Source organism: Peromyscus eremicus, chromosome 2, assembly GCF_949786415.1.
Source record: "Peromyscus eremicus chromosome 2, PerEre_H2_v1, whole genome shotgun sequence".
NCBI classification, from domain to species: Eukaryota; Metazoa; Chordata; class Mammalia; order Rodentia; family Cricetidae; genus Peromyscus; species Peromyscus eremicus.
This window is the reverse complement of record NC_081417.1, coordinates 56,201,170-56,223,178: the sequence shown is the minus strand read 5'-3', so window position 1 is coordinate 56,223,178 and position 22,009 is coordinate 56,201,170. Positions and strand designations below refer to the sequence as shown.

The following is a 22,009-nucleotide window of genomic DNA, read 5'->3' as shown; positions in this document are numbered from 1 at the left end:
GTGGGAAATTTGTTCACTTTACAGCCAGCTACTATGTCAGAACTTAGGCTTCTCATACACTAATGGACTTGCGAACTGCCTGGGGATCGTGAAAGCGCTACCACACTTTGGCTGCTTGCTTTGGTTTTTCGAGACAGGGGTTTCTCCGTGTAGTTTTGGTGCCTATCCTGGATCTCGCTCTATAGACCAGGCTGGCCTCGAACTCACAAAGATCCGCCTGGCTCTGCCTCCTGAGTGCTGGGATTAAAGGCGTGCGCCACCACTGCCTGGTGGCTGCTTGCTTTTTAAATGAGGTTTTGGAATACAATTAAAAGACAAAATCCTGTTTTCAGTGAATGTATTACAAATGAAATAGAAAATTCAGAAGGGGCCAGAGAGATAGCTCAGCAGTTAAGAATACTTGATGCTCTTGCAGAAGACTACATGAGTTTGGTTCCCAGCCTTGAATTGGCTGTCTTCTGGCCTTAGGCACCTACATGCATACGTGTATTTATAAAAAAAAAAAAAAAAAAAAAAAAAAAAAAAAAAATTAAACTCAGTAGAACTCACCGTGTAATTTTTTGGGGGGTGGGGGTGTCCTCTCATTTGACCAGGCTGGCCTTGAACTCCTAATCCTCCTGCTTCTACCTCCCCACTACCAAGATTACAAGTGTATGGCTAGCACTTTCAGCTTGCTCACTATTGTGTAAGAAAGCTATGTCTGGAAACCATACATGGAAAGTGTGTTACATTTATTCATTCATGTGTTGTTAGCGTTTTGAAAATACTTACATGTTTTAAGTATTATGTATGTGTGTGTGCCTGAGTGTATGTGTGTACTGTGTGTTCATCCTGAGACCTTTGAGTTCAGAAGAGGCATCAGTTGGTGAGCTGCTGTGTGGGTGCTGGGACCAAACCTGAGTCCTATTCAAGAGCAACAAGTGCTCTTAACTGAGCCTTTCTCCAGCCCCTATGTTCATTTTGTAACACTACCTAGGGTTTCCTAAGTCTCAACAAGGCTTGTCTAGATCAGGTTGGCCTGTGGGCATGTCTGGGAGGGACTGAATTGCCTCAACTGAGTAGGGAGAGCTAACCTGAGAGTGAATGGCACCATCCCTTAAAGTGTCCAAGAGAAAGCTAACTGAGCACTGTGCAGTCACTGTTCTCTGCTCTTAGCTGTGGATGCAGTTTCTTGTTGTTTAGATGGACTAACCTGGAATTGTGAGCTAAAATAAACCCCTTTTACCCTAAACTGCTTAATGCTGGGGTATTTTATATCAGCTAGAGCAACCATACTTTCATATATCACATTCAAAAACATTAAAACTGGAATCAAAGGTACAAATTCTACAGCTGTTTGAGATCTTGCTATGTAACATGCTGTCATACAGCAAGTCACAGAAGCACTTCTGAATCAGAACTTAATTTTGGGAAACAGCATTTAATAAAAGGTAAACCTTACCAGAAAACTAACTTTATTGATTTCTAGAAAATACTTATGTTTAAAACACTACTTTATTCAAATACTACCCATGTGTACAATTTGAAAACAAGCAGAATAGAAGTAAATGTTTTATTTTTCCAACTAAACTCCAGTGCTACAAGGGCAGTAAAACAATGATACAATGGGGGAGGGGGGTGCAGCAATAAACATTTGTTAAAAAGACTGATAGAATAAATAAAACTACCAAAAAATAATAATAAAGGAAATCATATAAACCCATTCTGAAACCCCAAGAAAAGTCCTGAAATACAGAAATGCCCTCCTCCTCCTCCTCCACTATTTCACAGAAGTACTGTAGACTAACTGCTTAATTGTCCTGGGATTACATTCTAAATTATTAATAACTGGTTACAGCTTGGTTGTAGTGCACAATTAAAATCACACTAACTTCATCTGACGTGTCATTCTACAGTTTTATTTACATAACCAGTGAAGGGCATGTTCTAGGATGCCAACTTTAATCCCTTTCAAACATTAATATAAAGAAGCCAAATTGTAATGATACAGCAAAACGAGGCCACTGGTAGTAATACAAGTAGCAAAGGTCCACATCCAGGTGGTAATGACATCACGGAATTTCCAAAACCAATTGCTGCTGCCTAAGAGTGGTTGCCACTGACGAAAGCTTGAAATAACCTGTATTCACAGATGGCATTGCTGCATGTCATAGTTGGGACCTCCTGCAACAACTCAACAAGGAACAAGGCAGCCCACAAATGCAAAAAGCGTGATTCATGAAACATCTGGAGGAGAAAAGGAGTATTAGTGCAAAGAACGGGATACAATTAAAATATACAAGATAATCCATTCCTAACATCACCCTTAGATATTTAAGTAACCAAGAGTTGCAGCATTTTACTTTTGTTTTAAATCAACATTTTCTCTACATTTTTTATCAACTCTTTTTAAATATGAAAACATGGTCATTTCAATTTATGGTTCAGAGGTCAAATACTTACAACTAGCAGGCTGTTCTCCATATCGCCGCATTATCTGATCATGCGTAAACTTGACAAATGCATCATATTGTTCTACAAATAAAGGTATGTGTCAATTACATGACTTGCAAAATACCCTATATAATGTATCTGAAAATATAAAGCTATGTGAAAGCACTCTTAACACCTTCATCCTTCCCATAACCTCAGTAGTAATTTTAAACAGTTCAAATGAGTGTTTCCCACAGGATACAACTTAAAAATTTGAACTCACTAATACTGTAGCTGATCTACATGACTAGTTCTTCCCTGGGGCCATGAAGGTGAGGTATGGGTTTTAAGAATGTTGATTTCCTTTTTTTACTGAAATGCTCTGGTCTGCAGACAATACTTTATCAATGTACAGAAAGAATAATTTCACCAGCATAAAACACGGTGGGAATAATTTACTTCTTACAATGAGTTCTTGGTGTGGTGGTCTGAAAAAGAATGGACCCCATAGGCTCATATATTTGAATGCTAAGTCACCAAGGAGTGGAACTCTGAAAGAATTAGAAGAATTGGGAGGTGTGGCCTTATTGGAGGAAGTGCATCACTGGGGGTGAGCTTTTGTTGTAGAATATTTGTTTAACTAGGCAAAGATACATGTTTTTGCTACATTTGTTTAATTAATTATGTAAAGACATGTTGTTTTACCTTGCCTGCCCAAGCCACCTGATTGGTCTAATAAAAAGCTGAATGGCCAAAAGCTAGGCAGTAGAGAGAAAGGAGGGGCTGGAGGGCAAGAGAGTAAGTAGGAAGAGGAATCTAGGCTCAGGAGAAGAGATAAGGTAATGAAGGCGAGGGGAAAGGCCCAGAGCCAGTCAGGAAGGCACCAGCCAGCCAGAGACAAAGTAGAACATACAGAATGAAAGAAAGGTAAAAAGCCCCAAGGCAAAACATAGATGAAGAGAAGCAGGTTAATTTAAGTTAAAAGAGCTAGTAGGACAAGCGTAAGATAAGGCTGAGTTAATCCCAGCACTCAGGAGGCAGAGCCAGATGAATCTTTGTGAGTTCAGTCCAGCCTGGTCTACAAAGTGAGATCCAGGACAGGTTCCAAAGCTACACAAAGAAACCCTATCTAGAAAAAAACAAAAAAAAAGAGACGACTCTGTGTCATGATTTGGGAGCTGGTTGGTGGCCCGAGAGAGCCTGCTATGGGCTTTGAGGTTTCATAAGCCCAAGCCAGGCCTAGGCCTTCTCTCTCTTCCTAGGGATCAGGATGTAGCTCTCAGTTATTACTCCAGTATGTCTGCATGCTGCCATAATGGACCAACCTCTAAAACTGAGCAAGCCCCCAATTAAATGCTTTCTTTCATAAGAGTTGCCCTGGTCATGATGTCTCTTCCCAGCAATACAACAGAGACTAAAACACTGGGATGGATATTCTAAAATAAACCCATGTATTACCTGCAAGTTTTGTGTTCAGTATTTCTTCATATTCTTCTCGAACTTTCTCTTCCCGTTCTTTCAACAAACGTTCACAGATCATCCCAACCTGCCTTAGAGTAAATAAGGGCTGTTCTTTTTTTAATGGTGAGGATGCTGCAGATGAAGTCCCTATGTACAACATGAATAAAACAGCACCTGATTTAGAACCACAACAGAATTCCTCTTGAATTTCATTTAGAACTTTCCCATGTCATTTAAAATTCTTTATGATAAACAAGTTCAATTAATAATTCTATCAGCCTGTGATTTTGGAAAAAGAGATCTTACCCAGAGGAAAAGCCTAAAGATGAGTGGAGAAAACCTCGAATTAAATCATTGCAATAATGGAGCCCATTACAAAACTTTCAATCTCCATCCCAACAAATACCTGCTTAGAACATTTAGAGGCTAATTTACAAGATTTGCTACAAAACAAATATAACTCTGGTCTAAAGCTTCACTTTAATATTAGAGTAACACTATAAAGACACTTATTTTATTGTTAATTGTTTATATTTTAAGGCCATCCAGTAAAGACTCACAACCAAATTATGCTACCACTTCCCTCACTTTCCAAACCCTTTAGTTTCCTATTAACAGAAAATCATGTCTAAAAAGAAAAAAATAGATTAGAATTATTACCCTTAAAAAAAGTTGCTGTGGGAAAATTCTGGAATGTAGCTAATTAAAATCATAATTGATCCTAAGTTTTGAATAGTGACCACAATCCCCTTCATTAAAATAATTTAAGTTCAAACACTCAAAACTGCAACAGAATCACAAAGGTTATCAAATTAAAGCAATTGTATCCAAAAGCAGCTGCAAAATCAGTGTTTGTCAATTTCAAATTAGCAAGAATATTCCTTCAGTGTTTTTGTAACTGAAAAGTTCTTCAGAGAAAATTCTTATAGTAATCGTCGAGACAGCACAGATCTGTTATTAAAAACTTTACTAATAGGATACCAATATCTGTACAAGTTGATGCATGAACAAATATTCAGAAATGTTCATTTCTGACTTCTTAAAAGGAGGGATCTCTGATCATGATTATTTCTTTGAATTGTGTACTTTTTTTTCTAACAATTTTTACATCTGCTAGGATAGTCTGTAGAGGGTAAAAAACTTCATATATATTTTATGGTTCTGATTTCTGAAAGATTATTAATGTAACTGATATTATCAAATAATGAGATATGTCATAGAAAAAGATTTCCTTAAACACTCATCCTCTTTAAGGATCATTTAAAGTACTTTGATCTCCTAAAACAGTTCTTGGCTTAAAGATCATTTGTGATAATCTTCTGGCAACTCAGTTACGACAGCTATCCGTTGCATCCCTACTGTGGAGTACTCCTTACACATGCAAGCAGCACGTGTGTGTAAACAGTTGCTTTCTCAGCTTGCTCTGAGGTGCCTTCATTGACTTATCCCAGTGAGACTTCTCAAGCTCTGTCTTTCATCAGAATAAAGTGCACTAGCTTTAGACCCCAACTACCAAGGCTAGCTTACCTTACTTTGAAATTCCAAGCCTTGTTAAGGCTGGCAAAAAATTGACATTCTAAGAATTAAAACTGACATTAGTAGAAAACTTAAGATCATTATTATAATTTGAGTAAGAATCACACTCTTGGTACACCTAGAGCCCCCCAATGGCAATTGTTCAATTGTTCAAACTTAGTGTTGAACAATTTCCCTAATTTTATTTGATTACCTTACATCTTTTATTTTTGTGTTTTTGTTTTGCTTTGAATTCTGCCAGGTTTTCTTACCCCTATTAAGGAAGGAAAAAAGCAAATGCTACTGAAAAAACTATTTTGACAGGGTATTTACTAAAGGTAAGATGGCTCTTTTCTGGCCAAGTAACTTCAGCATCCCCCTCATTCAAGTCAGCCATTTCCTATAGTCAAAAAGGCCAACAACAACACAAAACACAACACAACAAAAAACTATTCCCCCTAAAGGGCAAATATGGCTTAAAAAACTGATGCCCAATGTGACAAATGTCTCAAGAGTACAAGGAGAGACTATATAAAGTTTCTATCAGAAGGATTTTTTAATGTAACTGACAGATCAAGAATTTAAAAATGGCACTGTTCAGACACTATTATCTAGCAAAGCATATGGTGGGGCTGGAAAAAGCTCCATAGTTAAGGGCATTTGTTTTTTGCAGAGGACCCAGCACCTACATGACAGAGCTCATAACCATCTGTAACTCTGGTTTCAGAGTTTGGACACCCTCTTCTGGCCTCTGTGAACACCAGGCATACAAGTAGTATAAGTATATACATGCAGACAAAAGCATAAAAAGATTAGGTGTTTTAAAAGCATACAGTAAAGCATTGTGATTTTTTTAATGGAAGTTACAAGTCATTATACTTAAATGGCATCCGCTTTAGGGTTGCTAAATAAAAGTGGCTGTCTGTGGCTGGTGAGAATCCAGGTGCTGATTACTTTTAATATTACAGCATAATTCTTTTTTAGGGGTGCTTTAAGTCACTGCAGGCATTTGCATTATACTTTCTCCATCATTTCTTACATAACATTTCTTTCACTTATTAAAGTTTCTTATTACCTGGTGATGCTGGTCCACTGATGAGAAATGCATGTGGCTGTGAATCAGAACTACAACCTGGGTCTGTCTGCTGAAAACTAGCTTCTAAATGTCTTCTCTTCTGCATACGTTTATACTCCTGTTTTATGTTGTACAGAATTTGTTCTAAAAGAAAAAATTCAGAAAGATCAAAATTTTCACGCTAAATATGAACTATCTGAAACATTCCTTTCAAGTAACAACCCCCCCACCCCAGCAATTTCCTTGAGCACAGTTAACAGGGGCACTTTTTCAGAAGTAGTATATCCAACCCTCTTCTGACTTCTTTATGCACATACATGTGGCATACACTCCCATACACACATATACACATAAAACGAGATTTTTGGGGAAAAAAATAGCATATACATATCAGCTACAGTCTAGCAATTCAAAGTCAAATCCTGTTGAGCACTAACTAGTAAAAGCTACACTTAAGCTTTTTAATCAAAAGAATGGTTAGGTAGTCTAAAACACATTTTACTCAGTAAACTCAGGTCATATATCCATTATATATAAAACTACTTAATTACATTTATAGGCATTTCCAATAATTAGAAGGGAAGACTATGTACATTCAAGCATAGGCCAATGAAAAGTGACCACTGATCTAAAATGACAAAGTATAAGGCAATTAAAATTTCTTCATGCACAAAATTGTGTCATGAATTAATATGAAGCACACTGAAAAACTATTCCAGCATTAACAACAAAGCATTCTGAATCTTGAGGAGAAAAGACCATGTGAAATGATACGATACAGTATGGGGTCTTTTTAATACATAAGAACCATCATATTACAATGAGGTTATCTTTAACATAGCCCTGAAACAGTTAAAACTATATCCAGTGTATCATGTTTGAGCCAATACGATTCTAACTGATTCCAAGATTTCTAATTGAAATAGGTACCATTTGATCTAATCAGAAAATGCCTGAGGTTTTCACTCCCCTTGTCAACCATCTCCAGACTTTCTCACTAACCCTTTAGCTCTATATGAAACTAAATCCCAAGAAGTTTATTCATCCTAATTGAAAGCAAATATAAGCAAAGTGAAAAGTAGTAATAAACAGGCAATTAAATAAAGATGCACAAAGTGAAGCACTAACTTCTATATTCAAGACTTACACAATCTAACAATCCTGTTGAATATTTAATACTGGTACCTTTCATTTTTACTCTTCAGTAGTCTCTTTTCTTTCTCTAAGAAAATATTCAGAATTTTAAGGAAAGGATCATTTTATTTTTTTTATGTGCATGAGTCTTTTGCCTGCATATGCTTAATGATACCATATGCATGCAGTGCCTGTGGAGGCCAGAAGAGGGCATCTGATATATTGGAACTGGCATTAAGGACAGTTGTGCACCCTAGGAATAGAACACAGGTCCCCTGCAAGAGTAGCAGGTACCCTTTAACTACTGAGCCACCATCTCTCCAGCCCTCCTTGCTCTGACTTTAAACTTTTTAGATGCTGCCAATTCCATTAAAACCAACAAGACAAAAGAAAAAGAAACTCAAATGGAAAGTGAATCTAAATGAATCCAGTCAAGATATCATTTAACTATTGTCATTTAAATAAAGGCTCTAATACTGATAGCACATGATCAACGTTATGTAGTCAATGATCTAACTTTACTCAGACAAAATCCAGGCAGCACAAACCACTAATTTGGTTTGATTTATTTCAAGTTAGGAGTTGAATTGGATAACGACCTCTTCCAAAATTCCCCACTCATTCTACCATGTACACTAACTACTTCTGTTCAGGTACTTGCTGACTTAAGCTCCTACCACACTTATAAAGTAATGAAGGTGGACTTAAGTCCTTCCATATATCAGTAAAAGACTCATCTACTTATTCTGAAGGTACTTTTAGCCAGTCATTGTTTTAGTAAACACCAAATATACACCAAAATATACAGTTAAGTATTTTATCTAAGACTATGTAATATCAACACCGTGTTGCTAACACAATTTACAGTACATCAAATAAGAAGCCAAAGTTTCATCTGCATTATCAGTTGTGTATTCCAGTTTTAATCATGCAGCTTTCATGAAGCTTAAACTGAGTTTGCAGGGGTCCTTTAGGGCAAAACACGGTTATATTCCTGACAAGCTGTATCCCAGTGGGTTATGCCCCGCTTTATAAACTTTAAAGCCTGCATTACTCTTTACCATAAAAAAAAAAGTGAAAGCACCAGCAAAATCTGATTCTAGGCATTTTCATTATAAAATCTAGTAAATAACACTAAGTGATAATAAAATTTGCTTCTTTTTATTTAAGTTTATCAGTAAAACCAGCAATATCCTTTTGGAAGTTGTTTTTTTTTTGTTTGTTTGTTTGTTTTTGTTTGTTTTTTTAAGCAAGCTAAGTAAAGGTGAATAGAAAACCTTCACTGATTATGTAAATCCTAGGCACAATGAACAAGATCACAAATCAGAGAACAAGGCACAGGACTTCAAAAAAAGAGAGAGGCTGGAAAGATGGATCAGTGCTAAGAGCACTTGCCCTGGAAGTATGATACCCTGAGTTGAATTCCTAGCCTCCAGGTAAAAAAGCATGTGCCTGCAAACCCAGCCCTGGGGACTGAGGCAGGAAGACCCACAGTTTCACTACCATCCAGCCTAGCTGGAAAGAGCTTTCAGTTCAGTAAGAAATCCTAGCTCAAGGCAACATCTTGGAGGGGAGGGACATGGGGGAAAGCAAGTGAAAATGACAATAGGTAGAATCCCAAATTGAGAGATTGAGAGTCAAAGTCTAAGATGTTCCCAATCCACTAAGTTTTAAATTTCCTTCAGGCATTATTAGATCAAAAGCTAAGGTTCCATGAACAGTTTTCAAAGTTTACATGTATGAGACTTTTTAATATGTTATATACCATTTCTTAAAAAAAAATTATTGTGTGTATGTGTACACACATCTGTGTACACCACCATGCACATGTTAGGTAGGGTCTGAGGACAATTTGGGAAGACATTCTCTCCTTCCACCACGGGCACTAAATTCAGGTCACCAGACTTGGCAGCAAGCACCCTTAGCCATCTCACCATCTAATATGCCATTTATTTCTCTATGGAGTATCTGAAAAATTAAAGTGAACATGCATCTAGACAAAGCATGATTATACAAAGGAATCTTGAAAAGTTTATAATTTATAGAAAGGAACACAAATGATATAAAATCTGTTCACAAGTACAGAAAATCTGCAGTAGCCATTAAGACTGAACACTAACAAACGTTCAAATAAAACAACAAATATACAATTCTGAATTTCACAGATAGTGCCATGTTGTTATAAATTCAAATACACACAACTGGGGACTGATACAGAGACCCATCTTTGTAAAGCAGTTATTTTTCCAGGATCATCAATTTAGAAATTAAAACAGTTCTTAATTTCTCCATTAAGGACATTCAGGGACTGGAGAGATGGCTCAGAGGTTAAGAACAGTGACTGCTCTTCCACAAGTCCTGAGTTCAATTCCCAGCAACCACATGGTGGCTCACAACCATCTATAATGAGATCTGGTGTCCTCTTCTGGTGTGAAGGCATACATGCAGGCAGAACACTGTATACATAATAAATTAAAACACACACACACACACACACACACACACACACACACACACACACTCAAAGCCAGCTGGGCTGGTCTACATAGTAAGTTCCCACCATCCAGTGCTATGTAATGAAACCCTGTCTGAAAAATACTTAACTAATTAACTGCACAATGGGATTCAGAACCAAAAAAAACCCCCTCAATTAGCAGGTGGATTCTCTTGCTACTAAATTCCAGTTCATATGATACGAAAAGGGATGTGTTAATCCAACTGCTTTTTTGTGTGGCTATTATAAGTACCTTCTCAAATAGCTTACAAGTTAGAAAAGTGTGGGGTAATCTTAAAATTTAAAACAAAGCAAAAACAGCAACAGCAGTGAGTGAGAAAAATGGGAAACTGAACCAATCAAAACTCAAAAGGGGGAAACCGTGTATCCTGCAGAGAACACATGGTTCCATCTAACTTAGAAGGAGGGTGGGGGGGGGGTGTCCAGTTCTCATTCCAACACACCACAGTCATAAAGGCAAAATAATTTAGTTACTTAAAGGGTTTTATAATAAGCTACTGAAGTATCTCAAGTTATCACTGGCTCTATATTACCAGTGAAATAACAGAATTTGACCTTGCAGTGGTTACAGCTTTTCTTCTTCATGTAGATGATAAAATGAATGCCTCTTAGACAAAAATGTTATATAATGTAAACTTAGACTCTAACTTGGCTTGCAAAGACAGAGGGAGATTTTTTTTTTTTTTTGAGGACAGCATAATTAAAGTTGAAATACAAATCTATTTCCTATTCATGTGCTCCGGCACTCTTCCTCCCAAATAAGCTACACAGAAAAATGGTGCCAATATTTGCTAAGTGATGTTTCACACACTAAATAACATCCTATTTGACTCTAGTACTTTACTATTTTTAAAAAATGTTTGTGTGTCTGTCTGTGCGTATGTGTGTGGGTGCCCAGAGGTCAGAGATGACCCTGGAGCTGGAATTACAGGCAGTTGTGAGCTGAATACCATGAGTGAGGGAACAGAACTCAAGTTCTCTGCAAGAGCAATAAGCATTCTTAACTGCTGAACAATCTCTCCAGCTCTGTATTCTTTTTTAAAATAAATATGACTGTGTGGTCAAATATTTGACAAACTGTCTCTTTAATCTCTCCTAAGATAATCATCATGTGACTGATAGTAAACAAATGCATTTTTCTATAGTGACTACTATAAAAGAAGAATTAAGACTAACTCTCCACAAAAAAAAAATACTGATTGGAATCTACAGATTAATCCACAAATCCACAATTTTTTTTTTTTTTTTTCCGGAGCTGAGGACGGAACCCAGGGCCTCTAGCAAGCGCTCTACCACTAAGCTAAATCCCCAACCCCAATCCATGAGTTTAAAAGCCAACAGATTTTGAGCTGAAAGTGGGGACAATGTAGTGGCCCTCTTGTAATTCCACCTCAGAAGGTGAGGACAACACGGGAGTAAGATGGCTAGCTCTGGATTCAATTGAGATCTTGCCTCAATAACTAAGGTTAAGAGTGATTGAGGAAGACTCCAGATGGCAATTTTGTTTGTTTGTTTTTCAAGACAGTGTTTCTCTGTGTAGTTTTGGTGCCTGTCTTGGATCTCACTCTGTAGACCAGGCTGGCCTCAAACTCACAGAGATCCCCAGATGTCAATCTTGAACCTCAGCTAAGACATATACAAACATGTACACACACACACACACACACACACACACACACACACACACACAGAGAGAGAGAGAGAGAGAGAGAGAGAGAGAGAGAGAGAGAGAGAGAGAGAGAGAGAGAGACAGAGAGAGAGAGAGAGAGACAGAGAGAGAGACAGAGAGAGAGAGACAGAGAATATTTATAGAGATTTCACAAAAATCCTGGTTTCTGTTAATAAGGTATCCATAGGGAAGATCTGACAATAAAAGGCCCAAGTGTCCACAGCTGGAATCGAGAGAAATGGTCTGGATTAAAGATACAAATTAGTGAGTCATCTGTAAGTAGAAATTGAAGTCATGTAACTCCCTAGGGAGCTGTTAGGTGAGGGGGCCATGGAGCTGAAACTAGAACTAAAGAAACCCTATATCTAATGCTAGATGAGTACAGAAAGAATAGCCAAAAGCAGAGAAAAGTTAAACATGAAAATTAAGCAGCATGAATTCACATCTCTGTTGACTGACTTGGAAGTTGTCTGAGGCACAAATGGAAATAGGCATCTAAATGCTGTTTCACTTTGCTTTCAGAGCAGAACCTGAAAGAAAACAAATGTTTCAACTGAAGACCTGCAAACAGCAGCAAGGCCAAAGCAAAGATCCAGTTGAGAGGTCTGTGGGTGGGGGTAGTTAGGAGGATAAGGTTCCTGTAAAAAAGAGAATTCTTCCTTGACTTTTATTAACTCATTTAACCTCATGGATACTTATTAAAAAATACCTCATGGATACTTATTAAAAAATGAGACTGGGACAAACTTGGTAATGTTGGTACTAAGAAACTAAAGAAACTTGCCATGTTATGACCTCATTTTTTTTCTGTAGAAAGGCAAGATTATTTATTGAAAGGCTAGACAAATTTTAGAAGTCCCATTCAACTCTGTCCTGCCTATTCCCAACACTAAGGTGGAAATGCTTTTAGTCCACACAACCCTAGAAGGCAGGTACTACCACCATGTACATATTTATATAAATGAGTTCTGGTTCAATGTCTTCCTTCTGAAATGTCGGTCAACATAGACCTGGCCCTGGGGCCCACAGGTTAAAATCTACCACTCTTCCGTGCTGTTTTGCTACACCAAGCCAATAAAATACCACAAGCTACCTAAGTAAATCACAATAAAAAAAAGCTAATGTTTAAAATCAGAATGCCAAAACAACACATACTGATATTTAAAATGAAGTATAATTTCATCTACCTTGATAACTCAAACAATGACCACTGACTATATGCAAAACAAATTATAATAAGCCGGGCGGTAGTAGTGCACTCCTTTAATCCCAGCACTGGGAAGCAGAGCCAGGTGAATCTCTTTGAGTTCAAGGCTAACATGGGCTACAGAGTGAGTTCCAGGAAAGGAACAAAGCTACACAGAGAAACCTTGTCTCGAAAAGCCAAAAAAAAAAAGGAAAAAAGAAATCTCATGCTATGATCAGAAATTCACATAAGAGATGGGTCATGAGTCTCTAAACTGCTTCCTCTTAAGACAGACATCTATGTTCAAGGGGGGTATCTTGTTGCCATTTTAAGTAAGGGATTACCCTAAACCAGTAGATAGGCATTGCTGCACATCACAATGCCAGTCTCCAATAATGCACTATTTCACACTAAGCCACTGAAGACGGGTACAGTCAACATCAGGTTACCCTGCCCTGGCATAGCAACTATTATCTATACTTCCAATTATACATTTAGAAAAGCTAGCCGGGCGGTGGTGGCGCACGCCTTTAATCCCAGCACTCGGGAGGCAGAGCCAGGTGGATCTCTGTGAGTTCGAGGCCAGCCTGGGCTACCAAGTGAGTTCCAGGAAAGGCGCAAAGCTACACAGAGAAACCCTGTCTCGAAAAAACCAAAAAAAAAAAAAATATATATATATACTTCCAATTATACATTTAGAAAAGCTAGCCGGGCGGTGGTGGCGCACGCCTTTAATCCCAGCACTAGGGAGGCAGAGCCAGGCGGATCTCTGTGAGTTCGAGGTCAGCCTGGGCTACCAAGTGAGTTCCAGGAAAGGAGCAAAGCTACACGGAGAAACCCTGTCTCGATAAACAAAACAAAACAAAAAAAAAAAAAAAAGAAAAGAAAAGTTCTTCCAGGTAATTACATTTCAGCACTAGGTAGTCTCTTAGGGATAGGGATAATAACATTTGAAAAATTCCACTATATTATTTTCAATTGCTCACAGTACTCTTATTTTTGAAGCAGGGTCTCAATATGCATCCTAAGCTGGCTTCAAACTACTCAGGTGATCCTCCTGCCTCAGCCTCCTGAGTGCCAACACACCCAGCACTATCTCATTAAAAAAAAAAACAAAAAGGAGGCCAGCTGTGGTGGAACACACCTTTAATCTTAGCACTGGGAGGCAGAGGCAGATGGATCACTATGAGTTTGAGGACAGCTTGGTCTACAAAGTGAGTTCCAGGAGGGCTGTTACACAGAAAAATCCTGTGTCAAAAAAATCAAAAAGGGCCGGGCGATGGTGGCACATGCCTTTAATCCCAGCACTTGGGAGGCAGAGGCAGGCGGATCTCTGTGAGTTCGAGGCCAGCCTGGTCTCCAAAGCAAGTTCCAGGAAAGGCGCAAAGCTACAGACAAACCCTATCTCAAAAAAAAAAAACAAAAAAAACAAAAAAAAAAAAAATCAAAAAGGTTAGGCATTGTGGCATGTGCCTTTAACAACCCGCCACTCTGGAGGCAGAGGTAGTGGCAGTCAGGTCTACACAATGAGTTGTGGAGAGAGACCCTGCCTCAATAAATAAATACGTAAATTAATAAGTAAATAAATGACACATCTCAAATAAATACACAAATGGATGAAAATACCAAAAAAGAAAACAGCTCTCCTAAGCTCATCCCTAATCGATCTTCATTCTTATTTTCTTGAGGTGCTATAAGTAGTAACAAAAATGAATACTAAAAAGTCAGCAAACATGTAATTTCAGTAGAGTGAGCAAATCTCTGATAATGAGAGGCAAATAATTCGGAGGCAAAATTCCTCCGAATGAGACTATTTAACATATTGTAATGCTAGCAGTTCATATTTATCATCAGGGGAATATGAGGAAATATTAAGAAGTAATACCTTGGTGCTGGAGAAATGGCTCTGCAGTTCAGAGCACCTGGTGCTCTCCCAGAGGACTGAGGTTCCGTTCCCAGCACCTACATAATGGCTCACAACTATCCTAACTCCAGTTCTAGGGGATCTGACACTCTCTTCTAACTTCCATGGGCACTGCATATGTGTGACGTACATTCACAAACACTCATACACACACAATTATCCAAGAGGGTACACTAATAACTTTGAAGCTATTTTCAAAGTTGGTATCAAGTCTCATTTGACTCACACTAGCACTAAAAATTCAGGGACCTGTCTTTTTTTATGAACTTATTTATAAATCGTTATTATTTATGCTATAAGATTATTTATGAATCTCTCAGAGTTGAAGATATGCTGAGATAATTGAGTTCTAGAACTGCTATACTCAGGAAATCAACCTACAGAGCAGTCATCTGCAGGTGCCAGACATGTTCAAATAGGCTAGAGTGTTTCCCTTCTTACCTTTTTAAAGTTGACAATTTTATCAAAGGCAAGTAATTCATCAAATTTTCATATATGAACAGAAAATTCTGTGGGTTAACAGTACTGAACAGTAAGTATTAAGGTCAACAATATGGGGTACTGTTTAAACACACAAGGACTACAAGGATCACAAAATTCTGATCAACTAATGCAGTTACAGGTACTTGAAAATGTCCATTTCCAGTACCCTTACCTAGTTTCATGAACCAACTCTGCAACCAAACTACTCTTACTAGCATTTTGTATTTTTAATGTTTCTTTTCAAATAGTAAAATATAGAGTCAGAACTAGACATTTCCACTTAATCTATTTTCTTTACACTTTGATTTATCATGTGTTTGTGCATTTGCTCACACAGCCTCAGTTAAATGCACACTTACCACAGTGCACATATGAAGGTCAAAGGACAACTTCTAGGAGTTTTCTCTCTTTCCACCATGTAGGTCCCAGTCATCAAATTCAAGGGCCCTCAGGCTTGGCAGAAACACTTACTGACCATCTTGCTAGCCCTGAATCTCTTATTTTTAACCTTTCAAACATGTTGCTACCCATTTTCCTGACCTATGTTAACAGGAGGAAAAACATACCTAAGAAACAAAAGAACAAAGCTATTCAAAAGCTGAAGACTGTCTCTGTGGCAACTCTGGTTGCTAGTAGCATCCATATGTGGTTAGCTTATATGTTTCTGTACTCAAGAGTTAGGCTTCTTTTTTTTTCCTACCTTAAAAAAAAAAAAAAGCTAAAATGAATACAAATGCATTATACTGTTCTTTAGTGGCCATAATAATAAACCTAAGACTTTTTTTTTCTTTCTTTTTTACAGTATTGGGGTCAAATTTGGGGAGATTCTTGCTAGACAAGCACTCTACCACTAAGCAAACATGCCAATTCCAACTTAAAAGAATTCTTAAACTCATAATTTTTAGGAATATGAAATAACTGGAGCTAAACACTCCTAAATATCAGGTTTACAATCCATAGTACAAAGACCACTACTAAAAGCATTTATTTGCTGATTTCACTGAGAAACTAGAAGTAATTTAACAGCTGCCTAAATAACCACAAATATTAAAAGATACTTCTGGCTCAATAAAATGACATCTGAAGAGAGACACTGCCTTCTCCAACAGACATCTCATTTGTTTGACTAGAACCATTTATATTTCCTTTAAGCCAGCTGGTGTCTCCATTTTGAGGCATGTATAACGTCTAGTGAACAATCTATTCCCCATTCACAAGCTGTAGTTTCCATTTTTTAATGGAAAGTTTCCAATGAATACAATGAGTTCTTACAATGGAATTTAACTCTTCATCCAACTCAGTTCTTAAAACAAACTACAGCAATGGTACCAAGCTACAAACAATGTACACATTAATGTTAACTAGCCAACTCACAAAGAAGTCAATATCAACAGAAGGACATTCACCAGACCATTGATTCACAGTATAATTACAAAAACAATGTATTAGATTTGACTGACAATACTGACAGTCTCTTAAAATGTTGCATAATATTTTGATCTTATTAAAACAATTCCTTTCATAGGGCGGTGGTGGTACACACCCTTAATTCCATTACTTGGGAGGCAGAGGCAGACAGATTTCTGAGTTCAAAGCCAGCCTGAGCTGCTACACAGAGAAACACTGTCTCAAAAAACAAACTACTCCTTTCTTAGGAATGCCATGACAATCTTTTGGTTACACAGTAATATAGACATTAAAAAATAATTTAGGTTGCCAAATAAAAAGCCCAGTACCAGTATGGAATACAGCCCCTTACTCTGTTTGTCATCTCCTAGATGATACAGACTATTGTCAATGCTATCAGTTGTCCTCCAGAACTTGATGGATAAGACTACTGCTGAGGACACAGCATACTCTGGTCACGGACATGGAGCAAGCTGGTACTGACCCAGAAGCCCCTCCCTGTTAGCTAGCTTCCAGGGTGACAGAAGGTATTTTACAGACTACTATGAAAGAAAAGTCATCCAACATCACTGCCCAGCTGTCAACTCTGAGCTACAAAAATGATCAGTTTGGCATGGCAAGCCCCTGAGTGCAATTGTGGCATGACTGTCTTGGGAGTAATGTCCTGCTTTCTGATTGGGTTTATGATTTCTCCTGGCTCCAAGGCAGAAATACATGCTTGACACTGTCAATCTGGCCAACAACCCATGGTAATAGCACTCATAGACTCAGCTATAAACCAAGGATCCATATCATATCTCCTCCCACCAATACTCAGGGACTATCTTGGAACAGGCAGCAAAGTAAGAGTAAGGTCCAGATGTCAGGGAAGACCAGAATCAGAAGTCATGTCTTCCGGACATGACAGGACTGGATTACAGCAATATTCATCGTAGGTCCAAGACCTGCATAAGATCAAGCCAATCAACATTTATATACAAGACTCCACCCTTAGCTGAGGACCTATTAACAGTTGATGGCATCTAGGGTAGGAACAGTCAATTACCTTTAAGCTCTTAGATCAGCCATGCTCCATTGGATGACCCCAAATCCATGAGTATATATATAAGCAACACAAATTGGCACCTGATAGGTTATTTAGGGGGGGGGGGGTGCTGTGGTGGGGGACAGGACATGAAATTGAGAAGCAAGGAAAGGGGTGGGGTGGATCTGGGAAGAGTTAAGTGTTTGACCAAAATACACTTCATGTATGTAGGCATTAAATTCTCAAAGTACTAGGGAAAAAATACATCCTTAAAATCTTATTTAAAGCAGGGCAGAACGGCACCCACCCTTTAATCCCAGCACCTGGGAGGCAGAGGCAGGCAGAGTACTGAGTTCCAGGCTAGCCAGGGGTACATGATGAGACCATTTCAAATACACACACACACACACACACACACACACACACACACACACACACACTCTGTCTCCCCCCTCTCTGTCTCCTCTCTTTCCCTCTACCTCTAATTAAAAAAAAAAATTAGGTTACTTTTCCACCAACTTTCCAGGATAAGTATTTGATGCACTCATTTTCCCATTTTCATTTAAATGACTCTCTCCTAACCCACCCTCACTCACCATCCACTATCCTCTTAGACACTAAAGTATTTTAAGCAACACTGAATTATAATCCTAGACCAGAGGGCACACTCTTTGGGTGCATAAAAAGACCAGACAATAAATATGAATTCTGGGGCAAAACACTCTCTCCACAACCTGACCAAGATAACCTGTAGTGGACTTTAAATTTTAAAGGAAGAGGACAGGCACAACTGTATCCCAACTGTTTTTCATGGCACTGACTTTGAATTCCTTTGATTTTTTTCAATGTCATAAAATAATCATTTTTATTCTTTTTCAGCCATTTTAAAATGTTTAAAAAAAAATCCTTACCTCCCAGACTGTACAGACACATGGCCATAGTTTGTCAAACCTACCTAAAGCAGTTCTGAATCAGTAACTCAGGTACACCAAAAATCATGCTTGAGATATGTGTAAAAAGGGGCAAGAACAGAAGCCACTGTTAATGAACATAACAGTTTCAAGTCTTGAGGGTAAGAAAACAAGGTAGATTCCTTCAACTAGCCCTTTTCTCTAGTATTAAGTTACAAGTTTGAAAAATATTGACTTAAATAAGAGTAGTCATCAAATCAAAGTTTGGAATCACCTTCTTGGAATGTCTAAAATAACAGTCAAGGTTTAAAACAGTGCCCAAGTTCCTGAAGCTTCTACTAAGCCACATCAAACTTCAACAACACCATCAGAAGAAACCATGAGGTAGCTAAAAAGAGAACAAATGATAAAGACAAGCTGCATATGGTACATGCTCTGTATAAACTTCCAGTTCTTTAGTTTTAACCTAAAAAAGTTCAACCATACATTCACAGTGCCACTGAAAAATCACAGTAAATATGTACATTTTAGCAAATTTAAACTTCAGCAATCCTCCCTCATTTTTCAAGTCAATCTTCTACACTAATATTCAAATTAACTGAAATACCCACTTACTACTTAGCAAACACTATAAACAACAATTAGGATGTAATTTTAGGTTTCAAGATGTGATCAAACTGTATCAGCTGGCTTAAAGACTAGCAATAAGTCTAATCATTTTATTACTGTACTCTACCTAACTGAAGTTTGAGATAACAAGGAGCCAAGTATGTTAACCACTGCTCCAAAGACAGCAATGACACCACAAATTCGAAGGATCATTACTGTCTCTGAACAAGTTCCCTTTAAGTAAAGGAAGGTGTGATAGCTCCCTGCTGTTTTATGTATGTGTTCAAGATTATTTTAATTGCACAGGGATATACTGTAACTGACAAACCTAACACTACTTCCAATGAAATTTATTGCTGGTTACAGCTATTTTGAAATGGCCTCATTAGTAGTTAGGGCACCATTTCAATGCTCAAAGATAACATTTCATTAAGGACAATTAAAAATGTGTGTCCCAAAGAATTCATTCTTCACTCTGTTCTCATTTTTCAGTAATGTCCAAACCTGTGGTTCTTAACCTTCCTAATGCTGAGACCCTTTACTACCTCGTGTTTGTGATGATTCCTCATGTTATGATGACCCCAACCATAAAATTATCTCGTTGCTACTCCATAACTGTAATTTTGCTACTGTTGTGAATGTTATGTAAATATCTGATATGCCACCCCGATTGGGGTCATGACACATGTTGAGAACCAGTGATCTAAACAAATCAATCATGAATGCCTTTATACCTGTATAAGGGGTAGGGGACAGTTTAGGTATGATCATTAAATAAAATTTTTGGCATTCCTATGAAAACTGACTGCAAGTCTTAAAACAGTATTGCCCAAGTTAGATCAAATATCTAATAGCAAGAATAGGTAACTGAGGTCTCACCATAGATTTGGGTATGGATATTTAAATGTGACACTAAGAAAAAACCCACGTGGACAAGCCAATTGCATATGAAAGTTACCAAATACAGAACTAGATAGTTCCCTTCTTTTTAAAATTCAGTTACTGAGAAAAAAATTTAATTAAGTTAATCAAAGCATTAAGGATGATATCACCAAGGGGGCACACACACACACTCCCCTCTCTCCTTCTCTCTCTCTCTGGCACTCACTCACAAACCTTTACATGCCACACACAAAGGAAATAGATTTATACTTCAAGTCCACAAAAGTCCCCTAAGGCTGTGCCGGGGGGCACACAAAGATTTCAAAGTGCAGAGGGGAAAAAAGATCCCTAGGTACATACAGGATGTACAAAAGCAACCGAAGGTACACCGGCAGTCACTTTCAGAGTATGTTTCAAGACTTCAAGTCTGAAGTCCACTGGAATCTTGATATATTCGTTACTCTCGAGGCTAGGGTGTTTTTCATTGGGACAACTAAAGCATTTACAAATAAAATTAGTCAGTCCCAATTTGAAGTACAAATTCTTTTTCATTAAAAGTTCAAGATTTCTTAAGGACTAGACGCATAGCCAGATCACATTACAGTACTCGGGAAGAACATTTGCTTTGTTGTTGACCCTGCTAGGGAAACAGGTCTTGACTCAGCCAAAGTGGCGTTCTTGTGGGTGATTAATGACAGGCCTACAACTCGCCCCAGTGACATCCATCCCCCTCCAAGCCCCACCCCTTCTATACTAAAACCAGTCAAGTCTAAAATGGAGGAGGGGCTGCCTCCTCGCCTCAAACCACTCAGTCACTGAGTTAATAGCTACAACCAATCGATTCAGCCCGAGAGACCGGGAGATTCGGGTGAAATGTGACCCTTGTCTCGCCCGACTTATAAATAATATCATCCCCTCCGATCATTTCCGCTGGGTCTCTACAAGAGGAAACAATTCCAGCGATCCTGCCCCGAAACCATCTTCCTCACAATGAGCTACCCCCACAATGCCGGCCAACACGGCCCTCACCCACCCAACCTGCCGACACCGCCCCCACCTTGGTTCAGGCCCTTCCCTTTGTGTCCGCACCCAAGCGCCCGGCCGCAGCCCACCCCGGCAGCCCCGGGGCCGAGGCCCACCTGTGGTGAGGCGGGAGGAGACGTCGCCGAAGGGGGAAGGCTCCATCCGGAGATACTTCTGCGGAGAGGCGGCCGCGGCCGAGGCGGCGGCGGCGGCGGTGGCGGCCGCAGGAGAGGCTGTAGCCGACGCCGGTGCCGACAAAGGCGCGCACCGCCTCCGCTTCGGAGACGCGGGGCTCAGCAGAGGGTCGAAATCCAGAGTCCTTTTCAGAGTGGCTCCGCACGCCATGGCGGCGGGCAGCCGAGGCCCGGCTCGGGCGGGGCCGCCAAGGACGGGGGCAAGCGGGCCCTCCGATGTGCCCGGTGGGTGTGGGGCCCGGGACGGCGGAGCCGCTGCAGGGCAGGTGGGCGAGGCGCGAGGGTCGCGCCGCCGGCTCGGGGCCGCTCCCGAGAGGCCGGGCCGCCCCCGCCGTGCGCTCGGGCTGAGCGCGCCGCCGAGGCTCCTGCGCCGAGACCGGCTCCCTTCCCAAGTGGACCCGACCAGGGGCGCGACCGAAACGCGGTCTCCAACACGCCGGTGCGGACCGAAGCACGCGAGCGGCGGCGACGCGCGGCGGCTGGGAGGCGGCTGCGGCCGCGGAGCGCTGGGCAGTGCACTCGACCCTCTTCCTTCTCCACACACCAACTCTGCCACCCGCCGCCGGCCCCAATATGGCGTCAATA

The 22,009-nt window shown here is 39.5% G+C and overlaps 1 protein-coding gene across 1 annotated transcript; it reads right to left on the bottom strand.

Moving 5' to 3' along the window:
- Positions 1-1,877: 1,877 nt before the first annotated feature.
- Positions 1,878-21,695, bottom strand: Akirin2 (akirin 2). The gene is made up of 5 exons (XM_059254089.1): positions 21,347-21,695; positions 6,464-6,607; positions 3,871-4,020; positions 2,443-2,514; positions 1,878-2,226 (listed from the first exon to the last, which is right to left on the bottom strand). The coding sequence occupies exons 1-5, from the start codon at positions 21,573-21,575 to the stop codon at positions 2,216-2,218; spliced, it is 606 nt and encodes a 201-aa protein (XP_059110072.1). The 5' UTR covers positions 21,576-21,695; the 3' UTR covers positions 1,878-2,215.
- Positions 21,696-22,009: the final 314 nt, after the last annotated feature.